This window comes from Oenanthe melanoleuca, chromosome 10 (assembly GCF_029582105.1).
Source record: "Oenanthe melanoleuca isolate GR-GAL-2019-014 chromosome 10, OMel1.0, whole genome shotgun sequence".
Taxonomy (NCBI): domain Eukaryota; kingdom Metazoa; phylum Chordata; class Aves; order Passeriformes; family Muscicapidae; genus Oenanthe; species Oenanthe melanoleuca.
The window spans coordinates 1,211,785-1,232,553 of NC_079344.1; the positions used below are offsets into that span (position 1 = coordinate 1,211,785).

The 20,769-nt window shown below is 41.2% G+C and overlaps 1 protein-coding gene across 2 annotated transcripts in view; it reads right to left on the reverse strand.

Annotated features, from left to right (window-relative positions):
- The window catches only part of PIAS1 (protein inhibitor of activated STAT 1), a 58,398-nt gene extending 42,022 nt beyond the window's left edge, over window positions 1-16,376 (reverse strand). For both annotated transcript variants that reach the window (XR_008841292.1, XM_056499539.1), the window contains exon 1: window positions 16,318-16,376. Coding sequence is in view for 1 of the 2 variants with exons in the window: in XM_056499539.1 (XP_056355514.1) it covers window positions 16,318-16,341 (24 nt within the window). In the remaining variant the exon portion in view is untranslated. The remainder of the gene's footprint in view (window positions 1-16,317) is intronic.
- Between the last annotated feature and the right edge of the window lie 4,393 nt (window positions 16,377-20,769).

The window sequence follows — 20,769 nt, forward strand, 5'->3', positions numbered from 1 at the left end:
CAAATTCAGTGAAATTTTAGAAAGTTCAGTGATGTTATTTCATATCTAAATCCCAATAATTCCCCAAATTCAGTGAAATTTTAGAAAGTTCAGTGATGCTGTTTCATACCTGAACACAAATAATTCCCCAAATTCAGTGAAATTTTAGGAAGTTCAGTGATGCTGTTTTATACCTAAACACCACTAATTCCCTAAATTCAGTTAAATTTTAGCAACACAACAATTCCCCAAATTCAGTTAAATTTTCAGAAGCTCAGTGATGCTATTTCATACCTGAACACTAAAAATTCCCCAAATTACCTAGACACCAATAAATCCCCAAATTCAGTTAAATTTTAGAAAGTTCAGTGATGCTGTTTCATACCTGAACACAAATAATTCCCCAAATTCAGTGAAATTTTAGGAAGCTCAATGATGCTATTTCATATCTTAACACAAATAAATCCCCAAATTCAGTTAAATTTTAGCAACACAACAATTCCCCAAATTCAGTTAAAATTTAGGAAGCTCAGTGATGCTATTTCATACCTGAACACCAAAAATTCCCCAAATTACCTAAACACCAATAAATCCCTAAATTCAGTGAGTTTTTAGGAAGCTCAGTGATGCTGCTTCTCACCAATAAATTGAAATTTCCATGTAAATTCCAGCCAGAGCTCTCTGATTTCCCTTCCCTCAGTGATTTCAATAAATAAAATATCCACTTGAAATCCACAATGAACACAAAATCTAATCCCAGTGATGTCACTGAGTTCTTTGAGATGTCTGTCACTGCCTGAATTCCAAAACCCACGGTGACAAAAGTACCAAAACTCAGAGATGAGTGAGTGACAGGATGTTGGAAAAGCAGAGAAGCAGCTGCTGCTAAAAGGCAAAATTTGGAATTTTTAATTTAATCCCCATGTTTTAAAGGTTGGGCTGTGCTTTTGGAAGATGCTTGGGGTATTTTGGAGATGGGAAATACCTAAAATTGGGATTAGTGCCCTTTTTTTACAGATCATTCCTCTGGGAGGGAGATGCAGCCAAACTGGGAGACCCCAAAATTCAGTTTTTGGCCAGGAATCCCAAATTCAGTGTTTGAATAAAGAGATCCAGCCAAATTCTGTAACCACAGCCCCAAATTCAGTGTTTGGCCAGGAATCCTGTGGGGTTTTTGGGAGATGCAGCCAAACTGGGAGAACCCAAAATTCAGTTTTTGGCCATGAATCCCAAATTCAGTGTTTGACCTCTGGACCCTGTGGGGTTTTTGTGAGATCCAGCCAGACTGGGAGATCACACACCCCAAATTCAGTGATTGACCACAGCCCCAAAATTCAGTATTTGACCATGAATCCTGTGGGGTTTTTGTGAGATTCAGCCAAATTCTGTAACCACAGCCCTTTAAATTCAATGTTTGACCTCTGAACCCCAAATTCAGTGTTTGATCTCTGAACCCCAAAATTCAATGTTTGACCTCTGAACCCCAAAATTCAGTGTTTGACCATGAATCCTGAGGATTTTTGTAAGATCCAGCCAAACTGTGTGCCCAACACACCCCAAATTCAAGGTCTGACCACTGAATTTTTGGGTTGGTGCCAACCAGGCCAGGCAGAGCTGCTGGGGCAGGATTTGCTCCAGCTGGGAGAGAGATTTATTTTAGGAAAAACCTGCCAAGACTTAAGTCATGTCTAAAGCAGGTTTGATTTAAAGCAAGTCCCATTTTATCTTAATCCATAAGGAAAGTTTTACCAGCCCCAGGAGAATTTCCCTGCTAGGTGAAGGATATTATTACTTTTGCTATTAAATAAGGTTGCTGACACAGTGGTAATCTCCATTTTCTTGGAGACTCCAGGTTTTGGTTTTTGGTTGTTTTTTTTTTTTTCCAGCCATGTTTAAACTTAATTGTCCCTGGTGTTTTTTCTTTTTGCAGCTGGGAATTTTGTGCTGGAATGATTTCCATGCCAAGTGAAGGCAGAAATTGCAGTTTAGGAAATCCTGGATCTGACACAGGAGCCTGAGAGTGAAGACAATTATTTGGGAGAGGGTCACTGCCAGACAAATTGAGTTTTTATTAAGAATATTCTTCACTAAAGCCTTGCTGAGCCAGATGTGCAAAAAGATCCCTAAACCCAAAGTCCTCTCAGAATCCCAAAGGTTTAAAACTTCTAATCAAAATAAAACAACTGTCACAGCACTCAAGAATAATCTGAAATGCTGCTTGTATTAAAAAATTGATTTCTCCACCTTCAGTGATCTAAATAAAATTAAATATCCACTTTAGAATCCACAATTAGCACAAAATAAATGGTCACAGGGACTCTGGGAGTGCTGGGGATTTGCAGACAGGATTTTCCTGTCAGACTCCCTCCCAAGCAGATAAAAGTTCTGCTGAGTTCCTAAATATCTCCAATACCTGCAGGAAGCACAGGAAAGCTGGAGAAGAATGCACCTGGAATTTCATGAATGTACACACACCAACAGCAACATTCCCAATTTTTTTTTTTTTAAATTTGCTTTTAATACTTTGTAAATCTCTCCTGCATCATTACTTGGCTGGCGTTTGTCAACTCCAACTCCATTAAAACAAATTAAATGCAGATTTTCCTCCAAGATTTGAAAAGAAAATCTTCTTTCTCTACTTTGCAAAGTGATTTATTCCCCACGTGCCCCAAAGTGAAAAATTAGTTATCCACTACAACTTTGCTATTAATTAGCTCCAAATGAGATAACACTTCAAGATATGAGATTATCACTCAAATATCCCCAAATTATCCCTTTTTTTTCTCCTCATTTGTCCCATTTTCTAGGATGCAGCACAGGAGACAGACAACAGCATCCCTGCCTATTATTCTGCTATCTCAAGAAGGTTTAATTAAGAATCATATTAAATTTGGATGCTGAATTGCAGAGTGCTGAACAGCAGGGTGAAGGCAGGACATAATTGAATCTCATTTCCCTGAAAAGTAACCAATGGCTCAGTTAATGCCCCCAGAGAGGGAAAACTGCAGAACTGGAGAGATCAGCTCCCAACTCACACTGGAAAAGGGGAAAAATAATGAAAACCAAAATGGAACATGACAAAATTCACGTTTTCTTTTGGAATTTGAGGCAAGATTCCTTCAATAAATGAATTTCCAAGGTTTGTCAGTGGGTAGAAGGGATCAGGATGATCTTGATCCATCCCACAGGATGTTTGGTTGGGATTTTATTTGGAATGCAGGAAAGCTTCTACTAGAAGTTCCAAAATATTTTAAAATGGGTGAGGGAAAAAAGAAGGGGAAAAAAAGAAGGGCGAAAAAAGAAAGAAGGGGGAAAAAAGAAGGAGGAAAAAGAAGGGGAAAAAAAAAGAAGGGGAAAAAAAAAGAAGGGGAAAAAAAAAGAAGGGGAAAAAAAAAGAAGGGGAAAAAAAAAAGAAGGGGGAAAAAAGAAAGAAGGGGGAAAAAAGAAAGAAGGGGGAAAAAAGGGGGAAAAAAAAGAGGAGAAAAAAAGAAAGAGGAGAAAAAAGAAAAAGGAGAAAAAAGAAAGAGGAGAAAAAAGAAAAAATTCCACTTTTTTGTACTCCCTGAGGTCTGCACAGCCATGCACAGCTTTTTTTTCTTTTTTTTTTTTTTTAAGCAGTCATATGGCAATAAGTCATCAAGATTAATTAAAAGCTTGAAGGATCCTGAGAAATTGCCTTTTTCTATTCTGTTTTTATGATATTTAAATAAAGGATTTCAGCCTGTGCAATGTTTTTCCAGTGTATTAGTGAAGAATTATATTGTTATATCAGAATAATTACTGTCCCTTTCTGTTTTACAGACCCATCTGTGAATCCACAGGTTCAGGGTTTTGGGTACCAGCACCAAGAAATTCGTGTTTCCATAAGTCTGGAATTAAACACACAGATTAAAGTGCTAAAATATATTTTATAAACAGGGAAATCAGAAAAAAAAAAAGTTCTGTGACGACCTGAATTCAAGCCCAGGTGAAAATCTTGGCTCCCACTGAAAACCTCCTGTCCTCATAGAAAAACAATTTATTTATTTATGGTATAGAATTTGTATTTATATCCCATATTAACACAGATTAAAGTGCTAAAATATATTTTATAATTAGAGAAATCAGGAAAAAAAACTCAACTGATGTGAATCCAAGCCCAGGTGAAAATCCTGGTTCCTACTGAAAACCTCCTGCCCTCAGAGAAATACAATTTATTTATTTGTTTTATGGTATAGAATTTGTATTTATATCCCATATTAACACAGATTAAAGTGCTAAAATATATTTTATAATTAGAGAAATCAGGAAAATGATGACCTGAACCCAAGTCCAGGTGAAAATCCTGCAGGGAGAAGTTCAGCTCCCAAGAAAACCACCTGCCCTCAGAGAAATACAATTTATTTATTTGTTTTATGGTATAGAATTTGTATTTATGTCCCATATTAACACAGATTAAAGTGCTAAAATATATTTTATAATTGGAGAAATCAGGAAAATGATGACCTGAACCCAAGTCCAGGTGAAAATCCTGCAGGGAGAAGTTCAGCTCCCATGAAAAACTCCCTCTCCTCACAGAATTGCAATTTATTTATTTATTATATGGTATAGAATTTGCATTTATATCCCATATTGACAAAGATTAAAGTGCTAAAATATATTTTATAATTGGAGAAATCAGGAAAAGAAATTCAAGTGATGTGAATCCAAACCCAGGTGAAAATCCTGGTTCCTACTGAAAAGCTCCTCACAGAATTGCAATTTATTTATTTATTATATGGTACAGAATTTGTATTTATATCCCATATTGACACAGATTAAAGTGCCAAAATATATTTTATAATTAGAGAAATCAGGAAAATGATGACCTGAATTCAAGCCCAGGTGAAAATCCTGGCAGGGAGAAGTTCAGCTCCCATGAAAAACTCCCTCTCCTCACAGAATTGCAATTTATTTATTTATTATATGGTATAGAATTTGTATTTATATCCCATATTAACCCAGATTAAAGTGCTAAAATACATTTTATAATTGGAGAAATCAGGAAAAGAAATTCAAGTGATGTGAATCCAAACCCAGGTGAAAATCCTGGTTCCTACTGAAAACCTCCTGCCCTCAGAAAACTGCAATTTATTTATTTATTTATTATAAGGTAAATAATTTGTATTTATATCCCATATTAATACAGATTAAAGTGCAAAAATGTATTTTATAATTAGAGAAATCAGCAAAAGAAGTTCTGCAATGACCTGAATTCAAACCCAGGTGAAAATCCTGGTTCCTACTGAAAAGCTCCTCACAGAATTGCAATTTATTTATTTGTTTTATGGTACAGAATTTGCATTTATATCCCATATTAACACAGATTAAAGTGCTAAAATACATTTTATAATTAGAGAAATCAGGAAAATGATGACCTGAACCCAAGTCCAGGTGAAAATCCTGCAGGGAGAAGTTCAGCTCCCAAGAAAAACTCCCTCTCCTCACAGAATTGCAATTTATTTATTTATTATATGGTATAGAATTTGTATTTATATCCCATATTAACACAGATTAAAGTGCTAAAATATATTTTATAATTGGAGAAATCAGGAAAATGATGACCTGAACCCAAGTCCAGGTGAAAATCCTGCAGGGAGAAGTTCAGCTCCCATTGAAAGTTCCTCCCAGAATTGCAAGGGAGAGCAGAAATTCATTTTTTTCATCTCAGCCACAAGGCAGGGCTGCTTCCCACTCAGGAAAAATGCAGAAAAAAAAAAAGAAAAAAAAAAAAAAAAGAGAAGAATGGCACAGGAAGCAGATCTTCCTGCTTTTCTTTAGTGAGAGAAATAAAAAGGGTTTGAGTTAAGGTGCAGCTGATCCCAACCCCCCAATCCCATTTCACCCCTAAAAATCTGGGATATTCCATCCTCCCAGAGCTGCCCAGGCCAGAAAATCCATTTTTCTGTGCATAAGCAGAGTGTTACCTATAGGAAATTCTATATATTCTGCATGCAATATTTTCCTGGCCCACACAGAGCACAGCAGGGCTTCAGGAACATTTTCTCTGGCACAGCTAAGGACAAATATTTGGTGGGAAAATGAAGATTTTATTCCTCCAAGCCACCACCTCATCCTCCAGACACTTTTTCTTCCAGTCTGACTGAGTGTAATTCATTTATTCCCACAATGGAATTTATTTATTTATTTATTTATTCCCTGATGGAATGAGAGGTTTTTTTAGAAGCCAAGTTTCAGCCACACCTTGGATTTCAAATTAATGAAAAGTATTGCAAGGAAACTCCAACAGGATCCTGCACTCACTGGGCTTCAGCCAGGAGAGTAAATCAGGATCCAAGAGAAAATTCTGAGAGCAAAAATCAGAATTATTTCTGATTCAAGCATTCCCTCACTTTTCCAAGCTTCAGCCACCAGAATAAATCAGGATCCAAAGAGCTGCCTAGAAAATTCTGATAGAAAAAAAATCAAATTTATTTCTGATTCAAGCATTCCCTCACTTTTCCAAGGTTCAGCCATGAGAATAAATCAGGACCCAAAGAGAAAACTCTGATAAAAAAAATCAGAATTATTTCAGATTCAAGCATTCCCTCACTTTTCCAAGCCTTTCTCCCCCATGCCCATCCCATCCATCACTGCTCCTTTCCATCCTGCCCTCATCAAACACACTCATCCCAATCCCACCCTGAACAGGAATTTGCATCCAGAAAAGGGATTGCAGCTCATTAATACTGCTCAGCCTCTATGGCAAAAGAAAAAAATTAAAAATATAAATATATAAAATAAAAATAAAAATAAAATAAAAATATTAAAATAAAGATAAAATATTAAAATAAAAAATATTAAAATAAAAAATATTAAAATAAAAATAAAAGCATCAAGACATCATTGTGTGGGCCCAAGGAATGGAGTCCATGCAGTTCATTAATTATTAATCAGCTTAAGGCTTTTGCCACACTATATAAATACCCTCTAAAAACAAAGGCACATTTTTTACAAACTTTTTTGGGTGAACTGAAGGCAGGAAACAAGTCCCAACACATCTCTGCTTCCCCTTCACACAGCTTGGCACCACCTCAGAGTCCTCCACGTGTTTAAAAACAGCAGCACAGGTCAAAGGAAACTATGAAAATCCAGCCTGAGAATTCCTCCAGCATCAATAACTCCTTTAAAAAAAAAAATACAAGCAGGCCCTGGATGCTCAGGATTCAAAGTTCTTCTGTTCCCATCAGGGCTGAGCAAACAATAGAGGAAGGTCATGCAGGGAGTCCTCAGCTTAACCTGTTCCTGCACACCCCAGGAAATCCCAGCAGCAGATTTTAAGGATGGAGCATCACTAGAAAAACCCAATTTCATGGCCAGAATTTGTGGGGAAAGCAGAGCAGCCAGCTCAGAGCTCTGGGGTGAAGGAACTTTAAACACAGATATAAAAATATCAAAGCACACAATGGGAAATGATTGGGAAGGAAGCAGAGAGCAAATTAAAAAAATCATTCCAAATTATATAAATTCCTGCTTCACCCCAAGCTCCAAGTGTGGGTGGGTTTGGTGGTCTCATCATTAAAAATGTAGTAAATAATTATATATTTATACACACACATGAGGAGTGGAAATGTTCAGAGGATGGCAAAGTCCAGCATGATTTCCCTAATGCAGAAATAATAAAAGCCAGGAGTTTTCAAGCTAAAAACAGAGGAACCTGGGGACAGCTGTGATCCAATCTGGAAAAGCAAGAGCAGCTCACAGGGATGGACAGGGATGAGCTGCCTGTCCTCCTCCATCACAACAACCAAGGATGGAACTAGGCTCAAAAAAAAAAAATAACAACACCAGCAGGTGGAGAAATCCCTCCCAAAACACTGGCAACAAAATCAGATTATAAACAAAGAGACAGCTGAAAATAGATTTATTAAGGCTCATGCACTCCACTGGATCCAGAGGGCTGAGCTGGAAATTGAGAATATTGCAGGGAGGGTTTCTCCCACTTTGCCCTGCTGTTGTTTTCCCCACTCACTCATTTCTAGAAGCTGCAGGACCCTTGTTCTGAACCACCACAGCCACTTTCCCATTTCTAAGAATCAGCTCTAACACATTTATTTTTAGCCATTTCCTCTGAAACCCAAGTGACACCGTGGAGGGCCTCAAATAAAAATCTCACTGCAGAACAGAAAGAGTCAAATTTGAACAGCAGAGAGATGAAATTAGGAATGAACTGAATGAAAAGCTGGGTGGACACCCTTTAGAAAAATATTATTTCAAATCCTTGTGATTCAAACCAATAATAGTTCTGATATTTGGGGGAAAAAAAAAAATTGAAGCCCTGCCATGGAGTGGCTGCTAAATCAACACAGAATCTTCCAAAAAAACAATTTTGTTTCTGTCCCACCTTCCTCATCCTGTGCTCTGCATTTCTAGGTGCACTCACAGCTCCATCCAGAGCTTTTCCAAGAAGCTGAAAATCTCCACAAATGCTTGGACAGCTTCAAAGGCTCTTGCTGTGCAGGGAAAGGAGATCCAACATCTGCCCAGGAGTGAGATCATTTTGTCAGGGGAGTCTCCAGAAACGAGATGAGGAATGGATGTATCAAAAACATTCTTATCCACACAACTTGTTACAGCATTCTCCTGCAGTTCAGATTAAAGATTTTACCTGAACCAAGTCAGCCCTATTGCATTTGGCTTCTGCTTTTTACAAAAAAAAAAAAAATATAAAAAAAAAATATAAAAAAAAAATACAGAATAGGGAGCTGCACCTAAGCTAAACTGCCAAGGAAAACTCTGCTTGCTGCTATTTTCATCCTGAATTCTACTAATACTTTTTCAGCTTAATATCTTGTATATCCCATTTTTTCAGTTGAATATCTTGTATAAACCCAGCTTAGAAAAGCCAGGTCTCCAAGTTCTGCCCAGCACAAATTTCTGAGCACATTTCTCACGTGTTTGCACACTCCACTGACTGTGGCAACAAAAGATTCCACTTCAGGTGTTGCAGCCAAGCAAGGAGGAGACTGAGCTCAGTTTTTCACATGTTTTAGAACCATGGGAAAAGGAGAAAATATGGGAGAGCTTGGTATCTCAATATTCAAAATGGACAATAATTTCATGGAGCCTCCTGTGCCACCTTCTGTGAAGGTTCTGCTTATGAAATTTCAATTTTTAGAAGCAATTTCCACTGTTGAAATTATCAGTGGACAGTTTTTTTTTGCACACTGAAGATTTCCACAAGCAGAAACCCTCAGGAGAATGATGATATCATGGAATGGAATCACCTGTCCAAATCCCATTCCCAAAAATTCTTTCTCTGAGATGTGAGGTGCAGCAGGATGACCTGGCAGGAGGTTTGGGGGAGAAAAGGCTCCTGGAAACCTTCCAAAGTGCCCAGGAGGTCACCAAGGAAACAGCCACGAGTTTCCCACTGAACACAGCACAAGCTGAAGGAGGAGGTGAGGATGGAGATTTAAAAAAACAAAATTAACTGGTTTTTAAGCCAAAGAAGAAGCTGTTCACAGAGGTTTCACAAGTGCTCTGATCCTGCCTGGCTGCAGATTCCCAGCAGAAGCACTGAATGATCTGTGGTCAGGATCAAGGGAGTCAGAAGGTGTCAAACTGAGACAAACCCCAGGAAAAACCAACAGGAGAATCCAGCTGAAGTTTGGTTTAAAGAATTCAGCATGACAATTCATATCAGGGCTGCAAAGTGGCAAAAAGCACTCAACAAGCACAAAAGGGGCAGGGAACAAAGGGATTTATCAGGTTTTCCCCATTTTTTTCCCTTTTAATGATGATTTTTTCCTTTCACTGATGAAGGAAGAGCTGCTGGCTGTGTCACCTGGGAGCAGGGCAGGGATTGAAGTGCCCCCTGCTCCCTGTGCTGCTGTCAGAGTTTTTTTTGGATGGCAAGTGGCCACTGGAGCATTTCCATGTTTATCCCACGTGTCCAGGGGATTCATTCCCATTTCCTCAAACACTCAAGTTCATTGCAGAGCACCTGCAGTGAGGTGAGCAGCATTTATCAGTGTCCCTAAATAAATTCCCTCCTCCCCAAGCCAAGGCTTCTCCTCCTCATTAATTATCACATCACTTCCCATATAAATCTCCTCTGTATCATCTCCTACAGACATGAAGGTCAAGCTCAGGCTGACCTCTGCTCTAATTGTAGCCTGGTTTTTTCATTTCTTTGTTTCCCATATTCCAGACAAACCCACTCTTCCCTGGCCTTGGGATGCAATCTCCAGAGCTGAAGGGACACAACAGACCAGCAGAGACATCCTCAATCCCAACAGGAAAACAAGATGAAGGAAATTGCTGATCAATACAGCTGCACCAGCCACAGGAGCATCAGCCAGAGAGGGAGAAGAAATTTGGAGCACAGCACAGAAAGGACAATAATTCCCTGGTAAAAAAGGGAGAAGGAAAGGTTTGGAGCAAAATAATTCCCTGGTAAAAGAGGGAGAAGGAAAGGTTTGGAGCACAGTAATTCCCTGGTAAAAGAAGGAGAAGGAAAGGTTTGGAGCACAATAATTCCCTGGTAAAAGAGGGAGAAGGAAAGGTTTGAGCACAGCACATGAGGACAAGAATTCCATGTTCAAAAAGGAAGAAGGAAAGGCTTGGAGCACAGCACATGAGGACAATAATTCAGTAATTCCCTGCTCAAAAAGGGAGAAAGAAAGGTTTGGAGCACAGCACAAGGAAGACAATAATTCAATAATTTCCTGCTCAAAGAGGGAAAAGTTTGGAGCACAGCACATGAGGACAATAATTCCCTGTTCACCTGCTTCCACAGGGCTCTGCCTGCCACTGAAAGTCTGAATAAAATCAGAATAAACTACAACTCCTGGCCTCATGCTCAGCTCCATATATTCTCAAAGCTTTAAGTTTGCCTTGTAGCCCCCAAGGTTTAATTTACTCAGAAAAAGCCACGTTTTCTGGCAGTGACTATGTCTGAAATGGCTTTGATAGCACTGAGTAAAATTACAGAAATAAGCATCTTTTGTGAGCTCCTTTTTCCTCCTCATCCCCCTCCCTAGTAAAAGATTCTACTTTTAAGAAAAGCATTTGTTTCCATGAACAGATTGCTACTGAAGGTACTATGTGCAATTTCTGCATCATGAAATCCAATCAGCTCCACTTTAAAAAGCCCAAACCAACACTCTCAGCACTTACTGGTCTGCACAGAGCTGCACCAGTGACAGCACAATCAATACCTGAGCTTCACCAAAATCCAAATTTTCTCCCCTTTTCTCCCTGCTCAAGAACAGGACAAGCTTTTATTAGTGATTCTTGCAGGCACAATTCTGTTCCTCAGAGGTGAAGGGGGGCACCACAGGCTGAGGCACACAAGGTTATTTACAGAGAAGTTTTTCACATAAAAGCCATGTTTGCATTCTTCCCTGAAATCTGGAGTTTTCAAAAGGCTTTTACTGCTTTTTATGGAGGGTGATAAAGCTGAGTTTTCCATTAGAAAGGCACCTGTAAAGCAAAAGTTTCTACACTGGAAGCACAGCAGCAAAAGCAAACAGACATTTCTGACAACTTCAGGTGAAATTCTTTCCTTGGAGCCAAAAATTAACCCTCTCCAAATGTTGATTCCAAAGCAACCAAGGGACTACTGCTACAAAATTCCAATTTTATTTCAGCAGAGCCCAGTGCCACAGGGATGGAGAGCACCAGCTCAACTCATCCTAAGCTTTAGGACAAACAAGAATTCCAAAAGATGCTCCAGAGGGTCAGCCTCCAACTCACCCTAAACTTTAGGACAAACAAAAATTCCAGAGGATGTTCCAGAGGGTCAGACTCCAAATCACTCCAAGCTTTAGGACAAACAAGGATTCCAGGAGATGCTGTGAAAGGTCAGCCCCCAACTCACTCCAAGTTTTAGGACAAACAAGGATTCCAGAGCCCCTCCTCACTCCAGGTTTTAGGCCAAACAAGAATTCCAGATTTTCCAGAGGTCAGACCCCAACTCACACCAAGTTTTAGGACAAACAAGAATCCCAGGAGATGCTCCAGAGGCTCAGCCCTCACCTCATTCCAAGATTTAGGACAAAAAAGAATTCCAGGAGATGCTCCAGAGGGTCAGATCCCACCTCACCCTAAACTTTAGGACAAACAAGGATTCCAGAGCCCCTCCTCACTCCAAGCTTTAGACCAAACAAGAATTCCAGATTTTCCAGAGGTCAGACCCCAACTCACACCAAGTTTTAGGCCAAACAAGGATTCCAGGAGATTTTCCAGAGGTCAGACCCAAACTCACTCCGAGTTTTAGGCCAAACAAGGATCCCAGAGATGCTCCAGGGAAAGGGCAGGGCTGGGGGTATCTCAGAACAACCACAGGGAGCACTCCAGTCTCAAGTGCCTGAAGTTCTGCTCTGGTTTTCACTCTAATGGCACTGAAGAGAGAACTGATGAGGGGCTGATTTCCCTGAGAAGAGATTCCAGGAACTCCCTCCCATCATGCCAAAGCCATTAGTGACAAGTCTGCCCTCCCTGGGCTCTGCTGGATGCAGGGCAGGATAAAAACCACAGCACTCAGAGGCTCCATCCCTATAAATAACTTCAATATCAGAGGTATCTGAGCTGCCCACACCCTGCTCCACGGGATGTTTTAACTATTTCTCCTGATTCATGAATATTCTCACCAAAGGCCAGGCAGCCCTGAGCACTTCTCCTCCCTGCAGGAACATTTTTCTCCTGCAATAAAGCTAAATAAGGTGCATCTCCCACCTGCTTCTAACTGGAATTTCTAAATATCTTTATAGCCAAAGGAAAAATCACCTGTAAATCCATTAAGAGTAATGCTGGTGCTGGTATTTTCCTCCTCAAATGAATTTTACTTGCACAGAGCCACAGATCCTCCCAGGATGGGGAAGGTTTACCCACAAGTACACTGGTATTGTATTTATTTTTATTGGGAATAAAAAAGGGTTATGGATTGATATCTGCAACCCCACTGTGGATGACCAAAAGCTCAAAAAAAAAAAAAAAAAAAAAAGATAGCCAGCCCAAAAATCAGTTTAAAATACAATTCTGCTGACACACACCAAATTACAGCATGAATTAATGTAATCCACAGGCTCAGATAACAATGAAAAGTAGATTATATTTACTTTAATCTCAGCAACACACAACCTCAGCAACTTATAAAAGGATTAAGCAGAAAGAGCTCCTAATGCAGAGTGTCAAATTCTAATTGAACACTGAAATAGGTAGATTGTGCTTATTAAAGTCAGGGGTGCAATTCCACAGGTCCATTTGTCACTGTTATCCCTGGATTTCAGGGAAGGGTATTTCCCAACTGAGAATATTTCTAAAGTGGTTTGTTTTCCTCACCATTGTGTGGAAATGCTGTGATGAATTTTCATTCAAACTCTTGGCTCACTTTTTTTTCTTTTTTTTTTTAAAGTATAAATTATGTCTAACAAGAAACACACCAGGGATCTCTTCAATCCCCAAAGGCACTTTCTTAAAAGGAGAGAGAACAAAGGAGAAAACCTCCCAGCATGTGCTTTCCAAACCAGCTTCTTAGGACAGTATCAAGAATGACAATACTTGAACATAAGCTTTTCTTTTTTCATTCTTTGATCCGTGGTTAATTGAATTGATTATTGCAAACTGTGCAATGATTTCCAAAATGCTGGAGTGGAAGGCAAAGATCACAACAATCTAATAACCAATTTAAAGAGATGTAAGAAATATTGAAGGAAAGATTTAATCACTCAAGTATACTCCTTCCAATTAGAAAGAGCTTTAAATAGCTTACCTTGAGATAAATTAGAGTCTGGCTGCAATTAGACAGGAATAGTAATTAAGATCAGGAAAATTCAAATATGCCTCAGCCTATGGAGTGAGGGAGAACTCTGAAGAAGAACAAACTTTCCAGATACTTTATTCCAGCAGCAGAAAGGGAAACACACTGCTTCAATTTATCCAAACCTTCCCCAGGACCCAGGAACTCAGCAACCTCACAAGGCTGGGATCTGCAAAGTTAAGTTTGATCTTATCTGATTTTTTTTTTTTTCCCCCCCCAACAGAACAAACAATCCCAAATGGGGCTAAGAGGCTGAAACACTTGTGGGAAGAAAATACATTATGGGAAAGGCAATTTCATGATTAAAACCCCATGAAAAATTGTGGGAAGTGAGACTGACCACTGTTCTTCTGGAGGGAGCAAGAACTTGAATTTTCCCTTGGCAATAGCATCCATCATATCACATTCCCTAATTTCCACATGTGACACTCCCCACACATAACCCCAGGGTTCTCTGCACAGGAAGGCAACAAAGTTTTAGAAACTTTTTCTGCCCAAGTATCACAGTTGATTTTAGTTTTTAAAGGTCACTAAACGTGAAATCAATCCCATTTGTTAATTAATCAGAGGAGAGCCATAAAAGGTTTTACCTAAGAAAATGAAAAATAATTAAAGGAATTCACTGGGCATTCTTCAAACAACAGTCTTAATCACAAACCCTCTCTTAGATACCTTTCAACTCCCAAAAAAAACAACTTAAAAAGCACTTTTTCTGGGGATTTACTCCTGATTTAAAAATCCCCATGGCAGAGTTTTCCATGAGCCACTTTTTTCTGAGTAGCTCCTGCAGCACCTGAGAGCCTGGAGAGCTGCAGGGTGACAGCCACAACCCCGAGCAGATTTTATGTCCCCTCTCCTCTCAGAATGTCCTGAGGTCTCCAAAGTATAAATTTATGGATTTACTTTTTTTAAGTGAACTGCCAAGCTGTCATTGCTACAGAAAAAAAAAAAATCCCAACTTTTCTCAGTCCCTGCCTGCAAGTACCACTCATAAACTGAGCAGAAAACTGAAATTGAGAATAAATTTGGGCATTTCCCCTCCACATCCCCGAGGCAGCAACAGCATTTTAGAAAACATAAATTTTAAAAATTAAGATTTCTCTCTGCTGGTTCTCAAAGAGTGATCAATGAAGGGGTTTGGAATGACTTTATTCCCCATCTCCCATCTCTTTTAACTCCTTTTGAGTCAGTCTGGCTAATGAAGGCATCACACAAACCCGAGCTGGCTGCTGTGCAGTTCGTTACCAAAACACACCATTCCATTTGCCACGCTAAAATTAACAAAAAGTTGAGCACTGCAATCACTTCTTAACCCTTTGATCTCGTTATGGGGTAAGCAGAGTTTGAAAAGAAAAAAAGGCTTAAGGACTACACAGCTCAAGCAACACAATATGGTATCAAGATATTGAGAAAAACGAAGGCCAGAGGAGGATTGAAAGGAGGATTTGAAGGGTCCTGACCCACACGAGTCAGAACACGCTCAGGATTTGATATTTCTTTACCTGCTGACAGCTCCTTAAGCACCTAAAAATGAAAGTGCATGATGCCTTTGATAGCCAGAAAACCGAGAGCTACCAAACCTCAGGGGAACGACAAAATATTTCCTTAGTCATACCCGACATATCCCGTAGTTTGTGTTGCCCATTTCACACACGTTTAATTTCCACCTGATTCGTGCCACGGTAGGAACTCTAAAGGAGGTGAGTAAAGAGCCTGTGACAACTGCGAGCAAACTCTGAAAGTTTTTAACACCTTGCAGGGTGTGCAGGGCACGGTCTGCACCCACACCCGCAAAGTTCCAGAGGTTTTTTTCTTGGATTTTTGGGCGGATGTTGCCACTCTCTATCCTACGATCCTGTTCCTCAAAACCGCTGATGCTTTTTTGCGCCTTAGCGAATCCAAAGTTCCGCGTTCGGCAGAGCTGCCCCCCCACCCCTCCACCTCCCCACGGGTGAGGAGCCAAAAATAAATTAATAAATAAGTAATTTTTTTAAAAAATGCTCCGGCCCGGCCGGGAGCGCCCCGTTTCCATGCGATTCGCAGGATGACAGGGACCGCCGCCAGCTCCACACCGCCGAACTCCTCCACATCTGCCTGTGACGTTCTTTATTTACCGGCGGCGCCAGCCGCGCTCCCCGCGCTGTCACCGCCCTCACCGGGGGCTCTCCCCTCACCGGACTCCCTGCAAACTTCGCGGGGAGCCCAGGCTCGGCTCCGTCCCCCCCGCCCCGCTGTCACCGCGCCCCGCGGGGGCTCCGCGGCCGCCGCCCCTCAGCCCCAAGCGGCGCGGCCCGGGCGGGCGGGCGCGGAGCGGAGCCGCCCGCGCTGCCCCGGCTGCCGGCGGGGCCGCCCGGCGGAGCGCGGCCGGCACGGGAGGGGGGGGGGGGGGCGCCGAGGGGAGGCAGCCCCGCGCTCCGCACCCACCCCGCCCTTCAGCCCGCGCTGCCGGCAGCGCTCCACCGCGGCCGCGCCGGCCGCGCTCATCTCCCCGCGGGCCGCTCTCGCTCGGCCGCGGCCCCGGCGGCGCCGCGGGGGGACCCGGAGCTGCGCTTTACCTTTAGTTCCGCACTGTCCGCCATCTTGCGACTCCGCGCGCAGGCGCAGTGAACCCCGCCGGGACACCGCCCCCCCCCCGCCGCCCCGCCCGCCCGCAGCGCGCAGCGTTTGAATCGCGGCGCCATTTTGTGTCTCCGAGCTCCCCCGCCGCTCCGAGCTCCCGTCCCGGGGCTGTGCCGCCGGCCGGGCTCTGGCTGCCGTTCCCGGGGCTCTCCCCGCGGTTCCGGAGCCGCCCCGTGGCCGCCGCCCCGGTTGGGAAGTTTCGCCCGGCGCGGCTCTGGCGGCGCCGTGAGGGGCGCGGGTCCCTGAGGGCGCCCCGGCTCCCCTCAGCCCGGCGGATTGCGGTGGATACGCGTTCCTGCAGTTATAAATAAATTGATTAAAATCGGATTGTGCAATTCCGCTTCCTGCTAGTTAATTTAAATTTAATTTAATTTAAAACCTTTAGGAGTGGGACGGGATGGGGCCGGGGTACCTCAGAGGGCGCTGGGGAACCTCCGCTCCTGGTCTGCACCAAGCGGGGAATTACAAGTTTTATTTCGGAGAAATTTCAACTTTTGTTCCTGGGAAATTACAACTTTTATTCCGGGGAAATGATAAATTTTATTTCCCTAGGATACTGCGGGGAAATTCAGGAATCATAGTGGTTTTCCTGTTACAGTACAGGTGTTTCAGGAGTCCCAAACTCTGAAGTTCCGATCCAGATTTGCCCGTTTCGTGCCAATTTTGAGGAAAATTTGTTCTTCCAACACCAAGCCAGGTAGTGAAGAGGGAAAAATATCTACCAAAAATATCTATATCTGCCTGGCAAGATGATGCCATCAAATGTGAATTTGGATGGATTCAATATTAGTATTTATGTCACTATTACCTGTGTGTTATTCTATAAATAATCAATTTCTGTGCTTGGCCTTCACCTCAATGCACAGAATGGAACAAAGAAGACAAAATTTCCTACTTTGCCATAAAATCCATCATCCTACATTCAGAAAGCTTTTAGATTATGGTCACTGAAAGACAAAATAAAGTTTTAATGGCTCAATTCCAGATTAAAACAAGGTAAAAGAACCATGAGCGGTAATTAGAGAATTAAAATTTTTAACATTTGACTCAGTGGGTTAGCCAGGATTTAAAATTAGGTTTGTGTTAAGAGAAGAATGGGGGAGAGATGTAAAAGTGTTTAAGGAACTTTTTGGTACAACAGTGAGAATATTTATATGAAGTCTTGAAGAAAAAAAACTCCAGGTAGGATGACAATGGAATTATATCAGCATGTGAACAAAATCCTGGACAAATTTTATGGATTTTAACCAAGATGGACAAGTCACATACACTTAACCTAGAAAATGAACATATATAAATTATATGTGTTCAATAAACTTATTTGAGAATGTGAATTATGTGACATGATACATTTTGGGGGAAGTTGCAGAAGAGGAAAATAAAAGAAATGGGGGTAGGAGGCGGATTCTCAAGTTATTTATTTGGATGTGGCCAGAAAGGGGAAGGTATCTTGTTTATGGTAAGGATGTAGATGAAATCCTGACCTGCTGAGCAAAGCACACAACTCTCATCCCTTCCCAAATATTCCATTTCCAAGCATTTCAGCCAGAAATATTCTCCAGAATGACAGAAAATGGGGGTGACTCTTTGTTCACCTCCTTCTTTCTTCTCCATTCCCATTCCCTGTCCTGGAGTTCAAACGGAGCGCTCAGAAAATGAGCAGCAATTCGAGAATCCTGGGTGTAATGAGGGTTTTTCTCCTGGTTTGGGGAGGGGGGCAGGGTGAGATAGCTAAAAAAAAATAAAAGTCAGATGACTCCAGCACGCCCACGGCTCCCAGAATTAGCCCATCTATTTCCATGGTCTGAGCCAGCCCGGTGGAGAATTTGGAATTATTAAATCCACCTCATAATGTCATCAATGAGTTCGTGTCAAGTTGGAAGAATCTGAAAAGATCTATAATTGTGTGGAGACAAATCCTTGCTTTATTTCTTTTTTTTTTTTTATTTTTTATTTTTTCCCTGAATGAGGCTGCTGCACAGCAAAACAGCTTTTCCTCTCTCCTTCACTTCCTACCAAATTCAGTGTTCTTGAAGTGTTTTGCTAAATCATGGCATAGCACTATCAAACTTGACACGTGGCCATAAAACACAGAGTTCTCTCCCAAAACTTGCTGTAAAAAACCCAGCCCAAGAATGGCTTCAGCTGCATTAAAATAAGGAAGCAAACTTAAAAAAAAAAAAAAAAAAAAAAGTGATTCAGAAAATCAGATTTTTTTTTTAACAGGCAAACCTCACCCAGGCTCTTCTTTTTTTTTTTTTTTTTTTTTTTTCAATTTGGGCTTTTTGATGATCACTCCCTTTTCAGAATGCAGAATGAACTGGGGAGGATGGAGAAGGAACTTAATGAGAAAAACAATCTGTGCTTCTATTTTTAGCCCATTATTTACATGTAGTGAAATTTTGTTCCTCTCTGCTCCCGAGGCTCAGATGATGGTTTATTGCCAAAAAAAGCTTTTTTGTCAACACACAGTTATTTCCAGAGGTGCTCTCAGTGCCTCCAGCTGTGGCAGGGATGGCAGCACTCAGATCTCTCAGGGTTCTCTCTCCATTTTGGGATTTTGGGATTTTTGATTTCCAAAATAAAAATATTGGGATGTAACTAGCCCCAAAATAATCCTCCTGTTGTCCTGCTTCTGACCTAAAGCTATGATATTTATTTATTTATTTATTTAAACCTCTGTTGGGAGAGAAAATGAAAGCTCAACCCTCCAAAATTTCAATTCTCGATTTTCCAAAGTTACATTTCCCCCTTTTGGCCGTATCACAATAAAATAAATAACTTGAGAATTTGCCTCCTACCCCCATTTCTTTTATTTTCCTCAGCTGTAACTTCCCCAAAAATGTATCATGTCACATAACTCACATGCTCAAAGCCTTGTTCAGGCACAATAATATTTTTAAAGCAGATTTTTTTTCTGTGGACATGTTGTTTTCATTAGTCTGAGTATCCAGGAATTTTCCCTCTTTGTCTAATAATCCAAATATACTCTTTGTTTGAAAGTAATATAAGGGCATTTCTCAGCCTGAATAAAACTGATTTAATGGTAAACTCTCAGTTACTATTTCTTGATAGAAAACACGACCAAGCCTTTAAATCCCTTTATTGCTGAGGTTAAAAAAAAATGAAATGTGTGAAATTTTCTGCAGGACACAAAGAGGAATATTTTATTGAAAATCACTTGGCTGCAGGAGAAAACAATGGAATAGCCAATATCTGATAAAATAAATCCTTTTTTTTTTTTTTTTTTTTGATGAGTGGCTGGGCTGGCCAAACATCTCCCCCAAAATCCACATCCAAGAGCAATATCAGAATTTATCATATTCTGTTTCTAGGAGAAAGATCAGATCAAATTTATCATATTCTGTTTCCAGGAGCAATATCAGATCAAATTTATCACATTTTTTTTCCATCCCCTCCCAAACTGGGCCCAAACGAGGGCTGCTGCTCAGAAAAGAAACTTTCCAGCTGAGTTATGGAAATCCCCAGAGGGAGGAGCTCAAATCTGAATTTTGGGATTGTCACCTTAGCAATGGCTCTGTGGAAAGCCCACGCAGATGAGTGGCTGTAGCTGTTAATTAGGTGCAATCATTAATTATGTGACACATCCCTCATTTCCCTGCTTCCTGTTTTTCCCTCTCTGATATCCAGGGAAGTTTGCACCAAGGCCTTGGCTGGTTCTGCACAAACCTTCCCTCGCTGCCATTTCTGCAAAGCTTTGCCAAAAATTGCATTTTTCACCTCGATTTGTGACTGACCAAACTGTATCCCCAGCTTGGAATGGCAGGTTTTCCAGATTGGAATGACAGGATTCTATCCTGGCCTGGAATGACAGAATTCCCAGACTGGAATGACAGAATTCCCAGCAGGGAATGACAGAATTCCATCCTGGCCTGGAATGACAGAATTCCCAGATGGGAATGACAGGATTCTATCCTGGCCTGGAATGACAGAATTCCACTCCAGGCTAGTATTACAGAATTCCATCCCAGTTTGGAATGACAGAATTCCATCCCAGATTGGAATGACAGAATTCCAAGCTCATATTCCCAGCCCAGAATGTCAGAATTCCCAGTTTGGAATGACAGAATTCCATCCTGGCCTGTAATCACAGAATTCCATCCCAGTTTGGAATGACCGAATTCCATCCTAACTGGGCATGAGAGAATTCCCAGCCCAGAATGTTGGAATTCCCAGATTGGAATGACAGAATTTAATCCAGGTTTGGAATGACAGAATTCCATTCCAGCCTGGAATGACAGAATTCCCAGTTTGGAATGACAGAATTCTTGGAATTCCCATATTGCCAGGCTGGAATGAGAGAATTCCCAGGCTGGAATTACAGAATTCCATCCCAGCAGGAAATGACAGATTTCCAATCCCAGACT